The 20,247-nt window shown below is 44.0% G+C and overlaps 1 protein-coding gene and 1 long non-coding RNA gene across 3 annotated transcripts in view; one reads left to right on the top strand and one right to left on the bottom strand.

Moving 5' to 3' along the window:
- The window catches only part of LOC142585413 (uncharacterized), a 53,044-nt gene that overhangs the window by 20,564 nt on the left and 12,233 nt on the right, over positions 1 to 20,247 (top strand). The window contains exon 2 of the long non-coding RNA XR_012829083.1: positions 1,590 to 1,813. This is a non-coding gene — a long non-coding RNA (uncharacterized LOC142585413). The remainder of the gene's footprint in view (positions 1 to 1,589; positions 1,814 to 20,247) is intronic.
- The window catches only part of LOC142585410 (uncharacterized), a 33,383-nt gene that overhangs the window by 4,677 nt on the left and 8,459 nt on the right, over positions 1 to 20,247 (bottom strand). The window contains exons 1-9 of one of the 2 annotated variants that reach the window (XM_075696164.1): positions 19,621 to 19,757; positions 18,800 to 18,964; positions 17,514 to 17,604; positions 16,315 to 16,631; positions 15,211 to 15,456; positions 10,567 to 10,690; positions 6,511 to 6,588; positions 3,328 to 3,532; positions 1,597 to 1,799 (exon numbers count right to left, since the gene is read on the bottom strand). In XM_075696164.1, the coding sequence (XP_075552279.1) occupies positions 1,597 to 1,799; positions 3,328 to 3,532; positions 6,511 to 6,588; positions 10,567 to 10,690; positions 15,211 to 15,456; positions 16,315 to 16,631; positions 17,514 to 17,604; positions 18,800 to 18,964; positions 19,621 to 19,668 (1,477 nt within the window). In that variant the 5' untranslated portion in view covers positions 19,669 to 19,757. Of the gene's footprint in view, positions 1 to 1,596; positions 1,800 to 3,327; positions 3,533 to 6,510; positions 6,589 to 10,566; positions 10,691 to 15,210; positions 15,457 to 16,314; positions 16,632 to 17,513; positions 17,605 to 18,799; positions 18,965 to 19,620; positions 19,758 to 20,247 lie in introns of those variants that run through there. The other variant, XM_075696166.1, reaches the window with a different exon arrangement.

Genomic DNA, 20,247 nt, shown 5'->3' with positions numbered 1-20,247 from the left:
TTCACAAAGAGGACTATGCAGGGTATGTGTGCAAAACATATTTTATCTTGCCAGCTGCCTTAGCATCAGGATACTACATACGGATGTGCCTGCTTAAAGGGACACTAAAGTGAAAAATGATTTCTTCTGCATCAGTAAACTACCATTCTACAATACCAAAAGCACCACTCTTACGACGACGAGACGTTTGGTAAGCCAGAAAAAGCGCAAGAACGAAATACGGGTGGCGACGCCTACTTAAGTTCCCGCACCTGGGGGCTGTGACGTCTTGGATTTTGATGGCATCTTCTAGGGCCTACTAGCGGTACAGATTGACTACACTGTGTTCTAAAGGACCCACATATTAAACATGGCAAGTTTTGGGAACCCTTATTCAGCCAACACGGCCCAAATGCGAAAACATACTTTGGAATCCCTGATGTCACGCTGACGTTCGGGCGCTGGGGTTGTGGCGCGAAATTCAAATACTGATACTTGGACCTTCATTTTCTCATCTAATAATCAAACTATTTTTTTGAAATGACTGCCTGCAGGGTTTTCATACAATACTTCATTAGTCTAAACTGATTTATTGTTTCGCTTTAGTGTCCCTTTAACGTTCCAGGCAAGTTATGTAGAATGTGTAAAGTGTCTGCGTATGTCTAATGTGTAAAGTGCAAGCTGTCCATGTGCACCTGCACATAGGCAGCTTCAAATGACAAAATGTTTTCCACTCCACCTCTCCTGTCTTAACACTCCATCTGAGCAACTTGACAGACATCAACACATGAATTTATAGTAATAATTTTACACTATAGGTATAATATTTTACAGTATTGAGAAAAATGGTCACGTGCCTTGCGAACATTCTTTATCTGATATGCTGATGTCATTTGAAACAAATGAGCAAGACGTCAAAGGTAGGTCTCGATGAGTTTCATGGAGACGTGCTAGCCTTCATTTTACGAGGAATAATTCAGAGCACTGCATGGATGCATAGAATAACAAAAATACAACACAAATAACTGTAACTGTTCTATGTACCCATACAAACCACCAAATTAGTCAACTCAAATATAACAAAAAACAACTAGCTCACTCAAGCAGAATTCTATCTAAGTGCTTTGCAGACAAGAACAAATGAAGAAATACCTGAACACATTTGCCACTAATGGCACGTTTGACTGGTCACTTTCGACCACCCTAGAGTGACCTTGGAACACTTTACATTTGGCTGACCGAAATCAAGTGCTTGAAAAACATTTTCCCAGTTCATACAGAGCACCATGCTTCACCGAAGTGCTCAGAGGTGCTCTCACGAGCTGGAGGCCCAACCAAGACCTGACAAAATTTAGGTCATGCAGCTTCCCCCAATAGCTCTGGGAGCAGCTGACCGTTTGACATGGGCAGGCTTTTTCTGGCTCCAATCCTGAGAGAGCTTCACATCGTTGCAAACCAAGTCAGAGCCAGTATAAACCAGTTCAACTGCGATAAGTGCGTTCAGTTTCTTCTTTCTTTGTCCTTTCTACCACGTGTGCTTTCCGCTCTAATGGATCACTGGCCAGTTCAGGCAGCAACAACTTGAGGTTCATCCTTCTGCACTTTTCCAGGACGTACCCTTGGTGAGGAACTTTGAGGGGCAGATGTTGCAGGAGTAGCGGCGCAGCCCCTGATGCCGCTGCATGTGCAGGTGTAGCTGCGAGCGCTGCCGGAATGCCTTGCCGCAGTGCTCGCACAGGTGCGACTTCTGGCCCAGGTGGACGGCCATGTGCATTCGCAGGACACCCGACTGGGCAAAGCGCCGCTGGCACACCTGGCACCTGGGAAAGTGCAGGTACGAAACACCACAATGCGACCGTGCAGAAGAATGCACAAGCAAATGAGAAGCTGTCTTTACAGCTGCATGTTACACCAGTAAGCGGCGTTAACAAAGTAGCATCCAATGCCAAGCAATCTTAGTGGCCACTCAGAGGAAGTGCTTTGAGTGCAACCCAAAATAGCATGAAAGCTTGCCCAAGAATGACAACGGAAACCATTATGGTGTAAAGGAGGAGAAGCGCAATCATAGCGATGACTACATAAAAGCGTGCACGTGATGGGCGCAGGACCAAGTTTCATTGTAGGGTTTGTGACAGCGCAACACAAGATACGGACAAAAGGAAGGTAAAAACGACAACACAGCGCTGAGTCGTTGTTTCCTTTTGTCCTATTCCTAACCAACTGGCCCAACTCGCCATATTGATACAGGTTCAAGTCTTGAATGGCAACTAAAAAAAAAAATTATGGGGTTTCACGTGCCAAAACCACTTTCAGATTATGAGGCACGCCGTAGTGGAGGACTCCGGAACTTTTGACCACCTGGGGTTCTTTAATGTGCACTTAAATCTAAGTACACGGGTGTTTTCGCATTTCGCCCCCATCGAAATGTGGCCGCCGTGGCTGAATGACAACTCTGACAGTGCTGTGGGCTCTGACTTCGACTATGATGACATAACAGGTGATGTTTTGGCCACATCAGGAGCAGGAAGACAGATAACCACAAGTGTCAATAACAGCCACTGCTGTAAAATGAATGCCTTATTAGTATACAATGTTCATTTCAAAAATGGATATATAATGTAGATAATGCATGTGAGTAGTGTCATATCATTGCAGTGTATGTGGTCATTAAAAAGACCAAGAGGAGAAGCTGGGAGAGGGACAGTTTGTGTGGTCACATATATAGTAATCTTGTCTTATGCCACGACTTAGGTATGAGCAGAAGACACTCACTTTTTACCAGGAACTTTTGTAGCACATGTACTATTGAGAGTATGAATTGCCCGCAAATGCTCATTTCGCACTCCCGGCTAGCAGCACAGCCATTAGCGCTCAGCTGCAGGCTTGGTGCTTAGCATGTACAAAGCTCACACCTGTGCATTCCAATAGATAAGCAGTTTTAATCCCACTGCCAGACAAATACCAAATTTCTTTTGGCATCCACCTCAAGAATGCTACAGACAAGGTTGTAAAACAATCTGACGGTATGAAACTGAGAATACTGCCAAATCAATGCCGTCACATTGAGATAAAAATTCTGGAGTTTTACGTGCCAAAATTTGATTATGAGGTACGCCGTAGCGAGGGACTCCGGGTTAATCTAAACCACCTGAGGTTCTTTAACGTGCACCCAGTGCATGGCACAAGGGCGTTTTTGCATTTCCCCCCCTATCGAAATACAGCCGCCATTGCCGGGATTCAAACCCGCGCCCTCGGACTTAGTAGCGCAACGCCATAACCACTGCACCACCACGGCATGTTGTCACATTGAGAGAATGGATACAGTATGCTACACTGAGACAGACTCACTGGTAGGGCTTCTCGCCGGTGTGTCGTCGCATGTGAGCAACTAAAGTCTTCTTCTCGGTAAAGCACTGCTCACAGTGGCTGCACTTCCACGGCTTCACGCCCGTATGTGTCTTCACATGCCGCTTGAGGTTTCCTCGTGTTGAAAAGCTGGCATTGCATTCATTGCATGCATATGGCTTTTCCCCTGAATGAGTCCTTTGGTGAACTGCAACCCATGCGCAGAATAAAGGAAGGTATTAAGCATTGAATTCTATGTCCTCCAAGAGACAAGAATTGTAATTGTAAGCTGAAGAAAAACAACTATGACGACGACAACAACAACAAAAATTAGTGGGCACGAGGGAGGTGCGTGACAGACTTCTCACCACAAAGGCTCGACATTAAGGACTCAACCAAGGACTGGAAGTGCTTCATTCCACTGCATGGCTGCATATTAGTCACCAACATCAGCAGCCCATTATTTATCCATCACTGGACGAACGCTTTTCCCAGTGACCTCCAGTTATCCCTGTCGGAAACCCCACCATACACTTACAAATTTCCTAGTCTCATCACACCATCGATGCTCTACACCATCGATTGTATTTCACTGCTCTTGGTCCCCGTACCACTACATTTATTAGACCACCGGTTATCTGCCTTATGCGACCTGCCCAGCTCTCCCTCTGCAGCTAAACTAGCAAACGATTAAGTAATGCACACAATAGTTTGTGCTTTCACTTTTTGTCTTACAACATCCTAGGACTCACCGTACTGTTTTTAAAGGGACACTAAAGGAAAATATTAAATCAAGCTAAAGGTGATAGATCAATGCTCAAGCACCAATATTATCGTAAGCAATCTTTTAGTAATCAAGAAATTGAGGTAAATACAGGAAACTATTTGCGACTCAGCAGCGACATTCAAGTACTAGCCCGATGACGAAGGCACTCATTTTACTTCTCTTGCTAGTACTCAACTTCTCGTTATAAAAAGTTAATTGCATTCCATTATGAGACAGAAGAAAATACTGCTTGTCCAGTTCAATTCGATGTTTAAAAAAAAATAACTCATTGACATCACCCTTGACAAAGACGTGGGCGGTTGAAAGGTTTTGTTTTCCCTCGACTTTGTTATCGCTCAGTGCTGCGCTGGTTTTGCTGGCTCGCGAAACTACCACAAAATGCTGGTGGCAGAGATTCCTGCATCTATATGATATCTCAGAATGCCCGAACAGTCCCCGCCAATTGAGCAAGAGCAGCTGCAGTGGTGAAGCCAACTCTCTGTCTTGGCTCGGTTTCTCCATGGCCGCGCATTTGCATTTTGCACAACAAACCGTAGCGCCGTCTGAAGGCGCCGTTTTACTCACAGACAGTTGTAATGGGCAGAGATAGCATATCCAACGTCACCACTCCCCCGCTCGGGGGCGGGCGATTTGAATTATGCTAAAGGTATCCGCAACCTTCAGAGGAGATTCTCTCTTAAACGAAGTCATTTCCTGGCACGAAACAATGAGCTGTGGGGCTTCTGGAATGGTATTTTAACAGGCCACATTGACTTGATATTTGCCTTTAGTGTCCCTTTAATAACGTTCTCAGCACCTCCACATTTTTCTGCGTTCTCATGCTTTGCTTAGAGTATTATTTCACTCTCAGTCTGATGAAGTACTATTAACACTGTTTTTGGCTGGTGCGGTGTCTTCTTTACAGACGGAGAGATATGTATAGGTAAGCAAAAACAAATTTATTTGTATTGGTTGACAGAGATTATGCCTGGCATTACTATTGTTGTCTGTCATCTATGTTTAGGTGCTCACTAAGGCAGCCACATTCCAGGTGCACTGTACACAGGATTATTTTAATTGTACAGCACACCATAGGAAGTTAGTAGCTGTCCACAGGAATTGCACATTACATGACACACTCGACTTGCAATTATATGGTAGATGGCGGCCAGCCTCTCAGGTTATTGGCAGCCAAGAAGGAAGGGCAAAGTATTCCTTTATAAATTTTTGCCTGAATGAACTTAAGTGCTGGCATATCTATTTGATGTCACAAGTTTTGAAATGTATTGGCAAGTTTAGGACGTTCTAGCTGAGCAAATGTTCTCAGAACTCACTATGTTGTGTATTTGGTTCCTTAAGAATGTATCTTTGCTTATCAATAAACTGTTAACCAGTACCAAGCCGACGCAGTCAAAACCTCGAGACACTGTGAGAAACTTAGCTTGGGAACTTCATGACCATCTTTTCAATCTTACCAAGACCCTACTCAAGGCAAGACTTCTCTTTTTGCTATTCCGGAAGCGTAACCTACCCATCCATCTTAGCATTCCTCTTCAGTGTCCCTTCACAAAGGAATAAACAAAACTTGAAGCACAGTTGCGAGCAAAAGTTTGGAGATGACAGCCTTAACCAAGAAAATTGTTTTAGCATAGCTCGAAACTGTGGAATTGTTTCTATACATCGCATTGGTCGAACACGTGCGCGTAGGCTGTACCCCTCAACCTCACCTGGCATGCCCATGCTGTGAAGGAAAAAAAAAATAAAAATGCATGGCACAAGCTTTTGCTCATGACTGCACACCCAATGAGACATGCACGTCAGGCACACACAGGTAAGCACACAAAGGCAAGAAAAACAATGTTGCTGTGATGTTGCTCAGCTCAAACATCGTACTGGCAATATATTTTGCTCTTGGAGTAGTAGCATTTGAGTAGTAGTAAGTAGCAGTTATTAGTGGTAGGTTGAGTGGTAGTACTGGTTTCGCTTATTCTGCACAGTTGGCATTTCCTTTGTGTCTTTGTATACTGCATCATTTAAACTGTGTTCTTTTCCTTTTTTTGCTGCTGCATTTGCCGTGTAGTTGGTATATAACTCAGTGAATGCATCTGTGCAATGCTTATTGCAACAGTATTCATCCATTTATGTGCACTTGCATGCATTTATGTAGACGTATTTTATTACTTGAATTGTTTTGTTGTGTTTCGCCAACCAAATGCTCTCTGATCTATGCCCCAGGGTGCATGCCTCATCAGGCCTGTCTCCTTGCCCGTTTCTTTTTGTCACGCCTTGTTGGCGTGTAGCACTGTGAAGTGTATACACCTCTGAATAAAGACAAGAGAACTCAAAGTAACTTTTCATGTCTAACTTAACCAAAACCTAACTGCAACATAACTGGAACTGGACCAAGTGGCGGCACATACCTACAAGGTTGTTTTTTGTGGAGAAACGAGCACTGCATTCTGCACAAGCAAACGGCCGTTCATGGGTCCACATGTGGGCTGCAAGAAGAAGCCACAAAAAAATGTTTTGACACTCTTTTATGATTCTGAACAAGGTAGACTGAGGCAGCCGCACCCCAGGTGCCCTGCACGCAGGATTGTTGTAATTGTACAGCGCACTAAAGGATGTTGGTAGCCGACTTTAAGAAACTGGCCACCATTGTGCAACTTACTGACCCTCATCGCAGCGATCCCGTGGACGCTGCCATGTTTGATCACATGGTGACGTGTCCATTGCTTGCCTCAATTACCTCTGTTTATATTTTTGCAATTATGTGAAGAGTAGCACGAAAAGAACTGCTAAAATAACAAGTTGTCACTCCTCTAGCGTGCGTGACCACCCTGACTCACACTGCACATCTGTTTATCTCTGAAAGCATCCACAAAACTACTACTCACTCCTGACAGAGCCTGGCATGAGCAGTGACGCTTCACAACACCTTTGCCAGTCTTATCTCAGAGTACCATCAACATTGAATTTGAGTAATTACACATGTTGCGACTCTTGGTTTGGCACTTACGCAACTTGCTTTAGCCAGTCTTTGGGTATGAGCACACCTGCATGCACAGATATAAGAAGACGGCCAAGAATTTGTGCAAACCAGCAGTCCCCGAATAGAGTTACCGAGAACCTCACTCATAAGTGAATGGCCCTCTTGTCTTTTTATTTGTTAACTGGAAAACATGGCAAAATGAGTGTATGGCTACTGCAAACCAGTGAGTGTTTGATGGGGCAGGCAGTGAAAAGTATAATACAGCACACTTCCGTTAATTCAACTCGAGTTAATTCGATTGTTTGGTTAAGTCAATCGCGACCGAAGGACCTGGACAGCATTCATGCATTTCTATGGGCCCAGAGTTTTGTTATTTCGATACTAAAATTGGCCTTCACCGGATAAAAAACGAACTTAACCAGACAGCAGACACGCACCTGACCCTATGGTGACGCCAATAGTGACGCCCCTTTAGTGGCAGCATCTGTGTTTGTGGAGCTTAAAGGGCCCCTGACACGGTTCAGACAAATTTTGCAGACACGTAGGGTACAGCTAAAGTTAATCATGAGCACCACAACTTGTGTGAAGCGTCTCCGATTAAGAGAGCTACGGGCGATTACAAGTTGCCCTCCTCCATAGCAATGTATTTTTTCCTCAACTCGTTCGCCGAGCGATCGGGGCTAAGTACCGCCTTCACTGGCTCCGCGTCAGGATGGCACATCGTGTCGTCTACTTCCGGTTACTGCTACTGTATTTGGTTGAGCTCTGTGCCACCAGGTGGCTGCACCATGCAGATCATTCACATTTGCGCTTCTGCTCATTCTGTGAAACGGCAAGGTCAAGCGGCCAGGCCCTGTCCCCTCGCTTGCGTTTGCCCGAACACCAGACTCGCGAGATGCTATTGTGGTAGTAATCCTCTGGTGTAGAGGGACGGCCACAAACGCGCAAATTCTGGCGCCGATCGATAGCGAGTCAGATGCGCTGCAGCCACTCCGCTCGTCTGCTGCCTTGCAGAGGGACACGATGTTGCAGCTTGACATATTGCCAGTCACTACACTTGCAGCCCACAACGCAACAAAGTCGATTCAGGGTGCTCACGAAAAGACACACTGACCCTGACCGCGACGCTCTCGTCAAGACGGAGCACATTGTAACACAAGCAGACGACGCTTGCTGTGTGCCGGTCGTGCTTAAGTGTAGTGAGAAATTGCTCTTGTGCATTCTGTTTCTGTTACTTTCTTTTTATAGAAACAAATTAACTAACATTCCAACTATTCCGAACATCATTTGTTCACCATAAAGGTGGAAAAATTATCGATGACGCGCCTGGGGCAGCCAATCGGATAGCTCGCCCTAGTGACGTCAACTGGGTGATTTACGTCATATGAGTAGGGGCGGCTGAAAATTCCACCGAGCAGTGTGCTGCGATCAGCAGCGGTATACATTTTTAAAACCTTATAATAAATTACGTGCTTTACGCGGAGCACTTAGATGTGTCAATTAATGATCAGAAGGACCTACTTTAACGACTCAGTATGTTTGTACAAAATCGTCAAAATCGTATCAAGGCCCCTTGGGGGACAGTGAATATGTTGAACACGCATCAACCTACCGTCGAAAACACCTATTTTCAGCCTGCCCTAGGGAGATATTTAAGTAATAACCATAGTTCACAATGTATGATTACAATATTTAATTGCATTTAACATGCACTTTCTTTTTTAGGACCATAAGGCCAAAAATTGTTGCACCGTTCGATCGGATACGAAACCAAAATCACCTTCACAGCATTCACATGCTTTACCGCATAACATGAATTCATTGCGGCAAAGCTGACATTAAGAAACTAGCCATCATTGTTCAACTTGTATTTGAACCTTTCCCATTTTCTTGCTAAAAAATCTGGTGTGCATTAGATTTATACTTTGTTTTGGAGCTTTAATGTCATTTGTACATTAGTTTTCTACTTTGGACACATAGAATATGGGCCCGCATTTCATTCAAGTGCATGTAGAATCTTCTAGAGGCGTGTGTAGAAATATTGCATCTTGTTTAGGTCAACCCACCAGACAATTTGGTCAATTTCATTGGTTCTGTCAGGGTTGAATCAATGGAATCCGACTGTGTATCTCGCCTTCCAGCAAGCTTGCTGGCCAGGTTGCCAGTCTGCTCGCACCAACTTGCTAGAGCAGTGAGAGCAAATATGACACAAAGAATTTCTGGGTAGCCAGTTGTATTATCCCCATATCATAACCTTGCTCAAAAAAAGCAATTAAAAAATTTAAGCTGCCAAATTCAAGGTTTGACATGAATAAAGAGGGGAGATGGTGTACAAATTGCAGCCATCAGCGACGGTTGCCTCAAAGTAGCGGAAATCAATTTTGAAGATCATGCTTTCATGTAGTTCAAGGAGAGAAAGAACATTTATTATAAAAATTCGCAGCTTTGTCTGGTCAGCATGGCCAAGCTATAGGCTCAGGCCCATGGCATCCCGGTGTAGGGACGCTGCCTACCTCGGACGACTCCACCGTCAGCTCATTTTTACAAATAAAGTTTATTCCTCCTCCTCCTCATGCAGAAACTTTTCTGGGAATTGTGTAAGTGTGCATAAGCATTGTGCCGCTTGCTCATCTCCACACAGCCCAGTGTCATTATCAATGTTATAAAAATTGATCCGACCAGCGCCACGGCGACATGAACTGCTGCAGGAGGCGGCGCAAGACGAATTGTTGACGCAAGCAAACTACTGCAGTGGGCAGCACCAGGCATGCTGATGACGTTCCGACCATTATAAGCCATTATCGCTATTTAGTGCCTTATCCATCCTCGTCAAACGATTATCAACTGTAATCAACCGTACTATGGATGCGGCTGCGTATGGTGCAGCCGCGGCCCTATGCTGAAAGCGATCTGCGATGGGGACAGAGTGCGCCAAGTGATGATAGCTTCGTGTGCACTGTGTTCTCACCCGCTTAGTTGGCATGTTTTATACATTGATTTCTTTATAGTGATGCTGCATATGGTACAGCCGCGCGGGCCCTATCTTGAAAGCAATCTGAGATGGGGACAGAGTGCGCCGAATGCTGATAGCTTCGTGTGCGCTGTGTTGTCGCCGCTTTAGTCTTACGTGACAGACAGACGGGTTTGCTCGTTGGGTAGGCACAGAAATGCTACGCATTTAAATATGAATGAATAAATAAAACACCAACCCTGTGGTGATTCTGGCAAGGTGCCTAGATTAGGTGGATCATATCGCTCTTCAAAAGGTGTACCAGCAAACTGTTGTATATGGTGTTCCGGTGGCCACCACGTTTTGGATGCCCCCATAGGCACTTTAAAATGGCCAATTGTTCGCCTACTTGACATTGCATCACAAACAAGCGAAAAGTGGCAATGCTATATGTGATCATTCTAGGCACAGCTCCTGCCTCATTCTTTCTTGCCTTCCGTCTAGCCACATAGAGAGAAACCGAAAAACACTTACTTGTCAACGAAGAATTGTTGGGAAGCTCCTTCAGGCAGACCTTGCACTGCCTGTCCTTCTCCTCCTTGGATTTCTTAGGCCTCTTCCGAGTCTGAATCACAATTACTTCAGTTGTTTCGACACCCTGAAATTAAAACACCATGTTGGTACCACTACAGGAAGCATGCGATTAAGTAACAGGAGTTAAAAAAGAAACAATGAATACAGTAGGAAGTGTTTATACTGTTTACGTCCACTTGCATGTCCCAAGAGTGCAGCTTCAACTTGTGTGTAACAGTTATTTACGGCACTTATGAACAGTGCACAGCAAGCCCCGTGATCAGGGGCGTAGCTGGGGGGGGGGGTGCTTATGGAGCTTCAGCCCCCCCCCCCCCCCCCCCCCCGAAGTATTTTTGTGCTGTCATGCACCACCGATCAAAACAACCCCTGGTGCCGGAAATCATTCTGGATTTTGTCTGGAATTTTTCTTTTTTCACGCATGAAAAGACTTTCGGCATGAACATTGCGAACTCGGACTGGATTTCACGGCAATGCCCATGTACTGGGAGTCACATAACGCAAGGAGCCCCATCCGAGCACAATATTTCAAGGTCGTTTTGATGGCGAGCAGGCTCGTTGTGGCAGCTCGTGGAGGCAGCTCGTGGAGGCCGCAGAATCTACGGAGCGCATGGATTTCAATTCCGAAACTTTATGGGTATAAATTTCGCGTAAACTTTTGATGCGAAAGGTTCGCTGACATTTCCCAAGTCTTGCTTTTGATTTCCAGTTCTGGAACTTTGTGGGTTCAATGTTGTTATAAACATTTGACGCCAAAGGTGCATTGACTTTTCTAATGTTGTACATCGGACCATACAACAAGACAAGCCAAATCAACAGACTAGCAGACAAGTTGACAAAGCACACAGCGAGATCTAATGAGACAAAGCGTTCTGGTACTTCATTTGTGCCGTGATATCACAGAAAATAATATAAAAATTTTTTTCACCTGCGCCAAAGCATCCATGTCAAGACACTAAAGCCGGCAAAGGTAACTACATTTTATTTATTTTTCTACTTTGACTTTTATTTGAATAAACACACTGAGCCTCTTCAATTGCCTTGTTCTTGCTACCTGCAGGTAGTCAGAGCCAGCCAGAGCGCATGCGTTTTTCTCGTGTTGCCCCAACCACCATGTGGCGCACTTTAGTGCGCGTTCGTTTTTCTCTGGCCGAGTGGATTTTCGCCTGGCAGAGTTTTGTACACTTCCTGGCTAGCGGACAAATCAAAAAAAGAAAGAAAAGAGAGAGAGAAAAAATACAATGGTCGCTCGCTGCCACCACTGTAGGGACTTGACGCATTGCAACACGTTTGTTTGAGCGCAACCTTTTCGGAAAGACTTGTCTTGCTGGTGTAGGATACCGAGCAGTATGCGTATGGGCTCTCTGTGGATCAAGCGTCTCAGGTTTTCTTCCGATATTCCTTCGGTAGCCACATTAAGTGCCCAAAGGCATTCGATTGTGGCCAACATGCTTGATTGTGGCCAACGTTGTGGCCAACATGAACACAAAACTGGCAAATTTCAAGTGGAAAACGCTGCAACATCTGCCATACAGCCCAGACCTGTCGCCTTGTGACTTCCGCATTTTGAAAAAACGGCTCAAAGGAACCAGATTCGTGTAGACGATGACGTGAAAGAGTCAGAGACTTTTTGAAGCAACAACCCAAGAAGTTTTATGAGACGGGAATCACGCAACTGGTTAGCGAGTGGGACAAATGTCTAAATATTCATAGAGACTACATTTAAAGAAAGTACCCTGTTTGTCATACATTCGCACTGGCTCTCTTTCATTTGACTCGCCCTTGTATATGTTGAAGAACTCCTGCTTTTTATATGCAGGTGCTCTTTGTTGCAACTAATTTAGGTGCAATTACTCACAATACATGACCAGTGACAGCTGCTTCTGCACAATACATTAGAAGAAAGGACAGCGTCACTGAGATTTTTCTGTGGACGATGCATATGTACAAAAATGTAAACAAGGTTCTTGAATAACAAAGTTTCATTAAAATATGTGTCTTCAACTTGTTCATTTCATGGCCTTTATATTTTTGATATCAGCGGCTTGCAATGCTTTGGTGCTTTCAAACTGATATAGTTTTAAAGTTCATGTGATATTTTCTTTACGTATTAAATAGACAGAAAACATGGAAGCATTGACATCAGTTATTTCGGGCACAATTTTTGAGGCATACGAGTACATTCTTTTATGAAAAAATACATATTTTACTTGCCTTGACAGTGCATAGCATTCAAGAATTCGTTTGAAGCATCTTTGGCAATAGAAATGCAGTTATTATTCATGTATTTGATCCCTCGACAAATTCTATAAGGAGGAAGCCGAGCTGTCGTGAGCCCCCCACCCCCCCTGAACGAAATTTCTGGCTATGCCACTGCCGGTGATACTAGAAAAATAGTACTGGCACGATATTTCTTACTTAATTTTCTTGGGTTAAAATAGTGACAAGCTTCAGAGTGCCGTAAAAAATTTAATGTAGTAATAACTTTTCTACAGACAGTTTCAATTTCATTTCTACTGTGTTGCGACGTCATGACAAAGTATGTGGCCATGTGGGAGCAGTGCACTACGACGTTTTGACACTCGCCCCGGCTCGCTCCGTCACCTCGCATCATGCTACTCGTTGTGGGGACCACTGTAGCAGCACAGCAGATAGCAAAACGTCACAACGCCTTGCTCTCACATGGCGCATGCATCGCCATGACGTAACAACACATAGAAGCAAAACCGAAAGTCGTCGTAGTAAAGCTATTATGTTAAGTTATTTAGGGCACTGCGAGGCTTGAAAGTATTTTGTCCGGGGTTTGGAGGTACTAGACCTTCCTATAAGGCAAAAAAAAAAAGGGGGATAAAAAAAGGAGGACTTGTAAATATTTTCAGTACTCCTTTAAGACTGAAAGCTTCAAGAAACGGGACAGAGACACACAGCAAAAATTCTTCAATACTTTTTCCGGTTTTTGCAAATACAGTACACCTAAAGTAACCTGACAGTCATGCTTTTGGTGATTTAATAGGGAAGGCATCATGGTTGCTTTAGCGATAAAAAAGCATGAGCTATTCTCTGGGCAAATTCTTACGAAAAATATGTATGACTGTTGGCTGAAATGTTTCTTTTTGAAGCAACCCCGCCAAGGACGCAACCCCTTAGTGCCTCCATAAGTCATAGCACAATGAAATCATTTAATATGACAGGAGCTGCCGAAATACTAAGGCAGCAACTTGCAAAATGCAATACCTTTAATCTTAATGCCTAAGCTCTCTCAGCCTTCTCAGTTTTCCCTATGAACAAAGCTATGGTACAGGCACTGGGTAGTCGGGTGAACATACCGTATTTACTTGCATAATGATCGCACTCGTGTGATGATTGTACCCCTGAATTTTGTCGTCAAAACTCGATTTTGTTTCTTTCTCGTGTAATGATAGCACCCCGAACTTGCTGCAGCGATATGTTGTGTGCCAAGCCTAGCTAATGGCAATTGCGCTTACCATCTGTCGAATGCTGTTGAATGCTACGCGAACGACTCTTCAAGACATACCAAGTGGTCTGCACGCACCAAACATTCTTAAGCAGATGCCCCAGTTTATTCCTTTCATCACTTTCCCCACTTCCATTAGAAAAAAAAAAAAAAAGCTACAACCAGACTTGCCTAGACTTTATTATTTGTAGGCTTTATAATGGTTGTGGTCAACAACAACAACAACAAAAAAAGGCACCTTTCGATTCTTCTCGTCTGGACTCGTAGGCATGCAACAAATCGCGAGCGGCAACGATAGTAGCCATGTTTGCACTGATACATTAGAAGTATTCCCTATTCATACGCCAACGCTTGTAACATAGCTAAGATATTCGCCTACCCTTAGTGGAAACGTGCCGTATCAGGATAGTAGCGAAGACAAATGCCGCAATTTCCGCAGCATACCCGCCATGTGTTTCTATGTCACTGGCAGCTAAGCATGCCCATCTCTGTTTCTGTTCCCTCAAAGTGGACATGGCTACGTTATTGCTGCAGACTTGCTGATATTAACAATATTATTCATTACTGATATGGAAGAAACTGTTTCAATGTGCGCAATGCACTTACGAAAAGAAAAAAAAAATCGAGTTTGGTGCGTTCAGTTTGCTCTGCCGGCCGCCATTTTTGTTTTGGTGTACCGCACTGTTACAGTGGCAGCCACCTGTTTGTTGACCTGTTGTCACCCCACAGCAAATGCAAGGGGGAGGGGGATGAACTTTTGTTATAGAACCAGCACTTTATGATGGCTGGGTTTAAGCCTCCCATGAGGGGACATCGAGGGCTTGCCTCATCGCAGCCTCACGGGCGTGCTGGGTCGCCCAGGTTTGGTCGTCGAGGAAAATTACGCAGGAAATTTAGCCCACATAATGATTGCACCCCTGAATTTGCGGCAATTTTTTTAGCAAAAAACTGCTATCACTATGCGAGTAGATAGGGTACTAACTCTAGTGAGAATACAAATTCATCTTGGTTTCACATGAACTTCATTATTTAGAACTTTGTATTGCAGCTCTTCCCTAGATTTAAATCAGGCTAACTCTCAAGAAGGGCTGCAAGGTTTCGTTGAGGCTTACCTGAGTGCTTTCCAACTGAACACTTGATGCTACATCGGAAAGTCTCATATCAGTGGCAGTTGTCACCCCTGCAGCCTTTTTGACACCTGCTGTGGCACTTCTTTTAGCAGAGCTCTTTGCAGTTGCTTTCCTTGCCGAAGGCCGTCGTTTCCTCTGAACCTTCGGCTTGGTGGCATACTCTGGACAGGACTGCCATTGCTCAGAGTCGTCCTTGTTCTGTCCTAGGTTTGCTGTCTTTGCTGGCATCTGCAGAAGTATAATAGGTAAGCAGTATCGCAAAGACCCATGCCATGATGGTTTGTAGTCAAACATCTGCTGGACTCGCATTAGACTCAAGAACTGCAGTAGTTAATCTCACTAAATTACCTATTAGGTGTTCACATTAACAGTGTACTATACTGTAGATGCTGCAAACAAAAGCCATGTGGTCTCACAATTATGCCCAATCTGAAGTAGAGAGCCGACTATAGGTTGACCCCTTACTCTCCGATTCATAATTTTGAAAAGGCACGGTCTCATAGGTAGGTACTTGTTGTGAGACCAATTCTGTTCATTGTACCATAACCACCTACCCAAGAAGTCGTGACCAAACATAGGCAAATACAGAAATCTGAGTGAGGAAAATCACTCAAGGACTTCTCAAATGCTTTTGCATTGGTACACATTGCCACATCTGCCAACCTGTAAACGTTAAAATGAATGCAAATCCTGCAGACATAACAAAGGGTGAGAAAGCAAGCACATTTATGGGATACATATGCACCTTATTTAGGACAATTTAAAAGATGCAGTACACAAGTAGCTAGGAACAGCAGAGCCTGAAAAGACCACAGGGATTTCTTCATTGACTTTGCTGTTGCCACTTTTGCCTGCTTCAGGAACTTGCCTGAATAAACTTGCTCAAAACAAGTACCCTTCTGCTATTGGCGCCTTGCACTTCCGCAGAAGATTGCAGGTACCGTCACAATTTCTCTAAGTCTTTTTCACAAACAGAATACATTTTTCATAAAATTTGAAGCAACATTCGTAAAATTGTAGAATGAGCCTAAATTCTTAAACTTTGCAAAAAATTCCTAAGGGTTCGTTGGTAGCCACATTTCTCACCTGAAGGACTAGACTGCTGCTTGAGCCATACTCATGTTGCGACAAAACCTGAGGATTGTGGCTCTGCTGATGGGCAACATCAAACCTGGCATCTGCAGGGCAGTCCTCTGCTTGAGTTGAAATGAGCAGCACTGTCGAATCCTTGGAAAGTGACCCTTCAGACACATCAAGGCTCCCCTGATCCAGAGGCACGCTGTTGAAATTTCCCTGAGCAGAAGGCTGCGACGAACCCACTTGCTCGAGCTCGGCAGAGAGTGCCAGAAGTTCCTGCTGGTGGCCTTCTGATGCAGCCGTGACATCAAACTCCTCGACGGCTTCTGCAAACACCAGAAATTTGCAGCAATAGCTGTTACACTAACATTTTTTTAAAGCCAAATCTGTACATGTGTATGTATGAACTACAGGGAACATGACCATTCTAAGGACTTTCTATGAGTACTCAAGGGTGTGGTGGGTTAGCTCATTAATAAGTGAAGCATCCCAAGCAAATTAACAATAACTCCCCTAATGGCAAGAACAACCGACTTTGCTTCAACATAAGCATGATTACAGCCACAATTTTGTAACATATCCTTCATTAGATTCTTTAATACTGAACTGTCTACTCAACCATCTCTCAGCACATTCTTTACCTTCCGAGGCGCTTCACTGAAAACTTTAGGTAACCTCGGAGTATACTGCATCCCTTTTCAGTGATGCCCTGCTCACACCAGCAGATGTCAGAAATTGTACAACAATCACTGATAAATCCCATACATGGCTATGGTTCACAAAGCGAACTTATATTTAATTATTTTAGAAAATGTGTTGCACTTTCAGGATTGGAGCCAGTCAGTGATCAATGCATGTCTACACTAGCACTAGGGTCAAGACATGTGTTTGCACAATAGTGATGTAATGCATTGGCATTCACTAAGCAGACATGCCTTCAGCAAATAACTTCATTTTTAATTTTGCAATTGTAACATGTTCTCCAAAAGAATGAATTAGAATGTTAATTAGTATATATTTAAATCTAATCAGTTAATCAGTGATTACTGTGTAATCTCTGATATTCATAGCTGTGAGTAATGTGCTGCCTAATAAAGCTCCTATTTATCTCCACATCATCTCTCTTAAGAACCGCCAGAAGACCTTCCATTGCTGTAATTCCTCATTTCTTTACAAGATGTCTCAACAGGAGACAAAATATTGCTCACCCGTGTACAGGTTTTCCGACCTATAGGCATGGGCTTCAATGTAGGGCTGTGCCATTTTTGCTTGTGATTCTTGTTCATCGTGAAGTGAAGCCTTCAGCCACAATAAACAACACAATGTGAAATGAGCATCACTAAGGGAATGAACTAGCCACTATTACTATTGCAACCAAAGTCGATCAGTGGTTTTACTGTCATAAACTCTTCAAATGAACAAACAAACCAATTATGCATGTAACTTTTTATGAACAGCAATGAGAATAAAGAAAGCATATTTTTACTAAAGCGTTACCAAATGTAACATAACAAATGAGCTTTCTCATTATTATTTTGCTAAGTTGCTTGAACTATGTTTTCTAGCCTTCTTGCAAATATACGAGAGAGTTCTGTTCCACTGCTGTTCGTTCTTTTTTAGCGATATTAAATCTATAATTATGTGAAATGATACTCTAATTATTCATCTCTTTATGCTAATTAAAAAGCTGCAATGGCACACACTAACAGACCACATAACCAAGCGAACATTCCAATATAGATTTGTATTAGCTTAATGAAGTTTTGTATTTGACGTACAATTTGACCTGGATTGCTTGAAAAGGTGGACATTGCTCGCACAATAAATCAAAATGCATAACTGACTAATTAACAAAGTTTCACAAATTAAGTGTTCAGTTACTTTACAGCGCATTTGTAACTGGTGAGCTTGCAAGGAGGATGTACAAATCCTGAGGACGACACTGGCTTCGAGATACGAGCCGTCACACTTGTGGTAAAAATGCACTTATGCACAGTTGTTCCATTTAACTTTGCTAGCAAAATGCCACTTTATGCACTGAAGCATAAGAATTACTTGAATGCTAATGTATTCCGTCGCAGACTTTGGGAAGAAATTAGTACCCTTCTGAGAATTCGTTTAAAGTAGGTATGCATTGCAATTTCACCAACTACAGTTAATAAATTGCAATATGTATGATAAAGTAATCGGTTAAAAACTTAAGTTATTGGAATTTTGTTAATTAGAATATTATAATATGCTTTTCTACTTCTTATGCAAGTTATATCCGCCTCTTCGAGTAATCCAGCTCAAGGACTAGAATTGTGCGCTCTGCCATTGGCGATCTTTAAAAAATCCCGTATAGTCAACCTACGAAAAGGTAGCAAGTGCTACTGGAGCTGGGGATACATTCCACAACTTCACTTTGTGGCAACTGTCTCAGAAATTTCAATGATGCATGACATGTCAAAGGCCGCAATTTGTCGAAGTCAAACCAAAGCCGAAACCTACATACCACATTGATATCCTCGCCATGCATGTTCAGTGCCAACGCGTTGATGTCGGCAGCGCTGTCATTCACAATCTGCTGTAGCCTCTCCGAAACCACATTCCAAAATTGAACAGCTTTCAACTTTTCTTCGGCCACCATGTCGGGAACCAGTGCAACCGACTCTTCAATCTGAAATAAAACCCCGCGCCGACGGTTCGGGGCAAGATTCCGGTACGTCAGTTTTCTGCGTAAGTTCACTCCGAAGCAACTTAAACGCAGCTACCGTGTTCCTGAGCAAAAATATATTTCTGTGTGGCGGCTTTCGCAGTACTACATAGCAGCAGTTTTAATTTTGCCGCCGAAAAGGTCAGGTGCAACTACGTGCGACGTCTTTCGCAAATCAAGAACGCTAGCGCACGCACAAAGCAACACTGGCGCACCTAAAATTCACGGGATAAGATGAGCGCCTCGGCAAGTTCAAAAATGAATTCTTTCGTATGCACGTACGTTTAGGAGACGCGATAAAGTTTACGCAATAAAAGCCAAGGCACCCTGCTGATCCGTTGATCGCGCAAGGCGACCAGGAGCAACTGCTCCATATCGCAAGCGAGTGCTAGGCGCCCCATTACCCAACGGCACAGATCAAGGTATTTCGGCCGCAAACGCCGCAAATCTTTGTATACGCTTTTGATCCACGTATACGAATTACATGCGCAAAATTCAGGTCACTAAAGCGACGCTAAACTTCCCTTCTCGCACAGATCGCAACGTAAGCAGCTGATGGGTGGCAGCGGCCACCTAGCTGAACATTGCTACCGATCACCTCGAAATGCTCCCCCTCTCACCTTTGCTTTGAACGCAAGCAGCAAGGACGACGCTCTCGGTGCAGCCATGTCAGACACACCAGAGACGATCTGTGTCGGTTAAAAGTTTTAACCTGCGGCGTTTGTTTCTGAAACGATGCTACCGCCATGAGAGATCGTCTAGCGTTTGATCCCCCTGGTGGTTTGTTTGTGGTGCTCGATAGTCGGCCGTGAAGAATGTCGCCTGCGTAACGGCACGTGTGGTGTTTCTCAAGTTTGTTGGCGCTCCGCGTGAATGTGCCCCCTGTTTTCTTTTATTTTCTCACGTTGAACGCGTGAATTCGCCGTGTCGGGAGCCTGACGTGTTTTCGTCCCGCGCGAGGAAGCCATGTCGACAATGGCGAAGGTATGTCTTGCCGGTTCTGTTGCGGCGAGCTTAGGAATCGTATTCTACGTCCATTATAAGCAAGAAGTGGACCGCCTGCAACTCCACGAAGGCGTCATCAAGGACTTGGAAAGGCAGAGGATGCGACAGATAGAAAACCTCACCGTTCTCCAAAAGCAAAAGGACTTGGCCAAGCAGTTGTCTGAAAGCAGCGACTCGTGACCGTCATCTCACTGTAGTGTCTGTATAAAACGAGGTTACATGTGTGCAAACAGCGACAAAAA

This window comes from Dermacentor variabilis, chromosome 6 (assembly GCF_050947875.1).
Source record: "Dermacentor variabilis isolate Ectoservices chromosome 6, ASM5094787v1, whole genome shotgun sequence".
In the NCBI taxonomy this organism is placed as follows: domain Eukaryota; kingdom Metazoa; phylum Arthropoda; class Arachnida; order Ixodida; family Ixodidae; genus Dermacentor; species Dermacentor variabilis.
The sequence above is the reverse complement of the archived record's forward strand: the minus strand, read 5'-3'. Positions and strand labels throughout refer to the sequence as shown.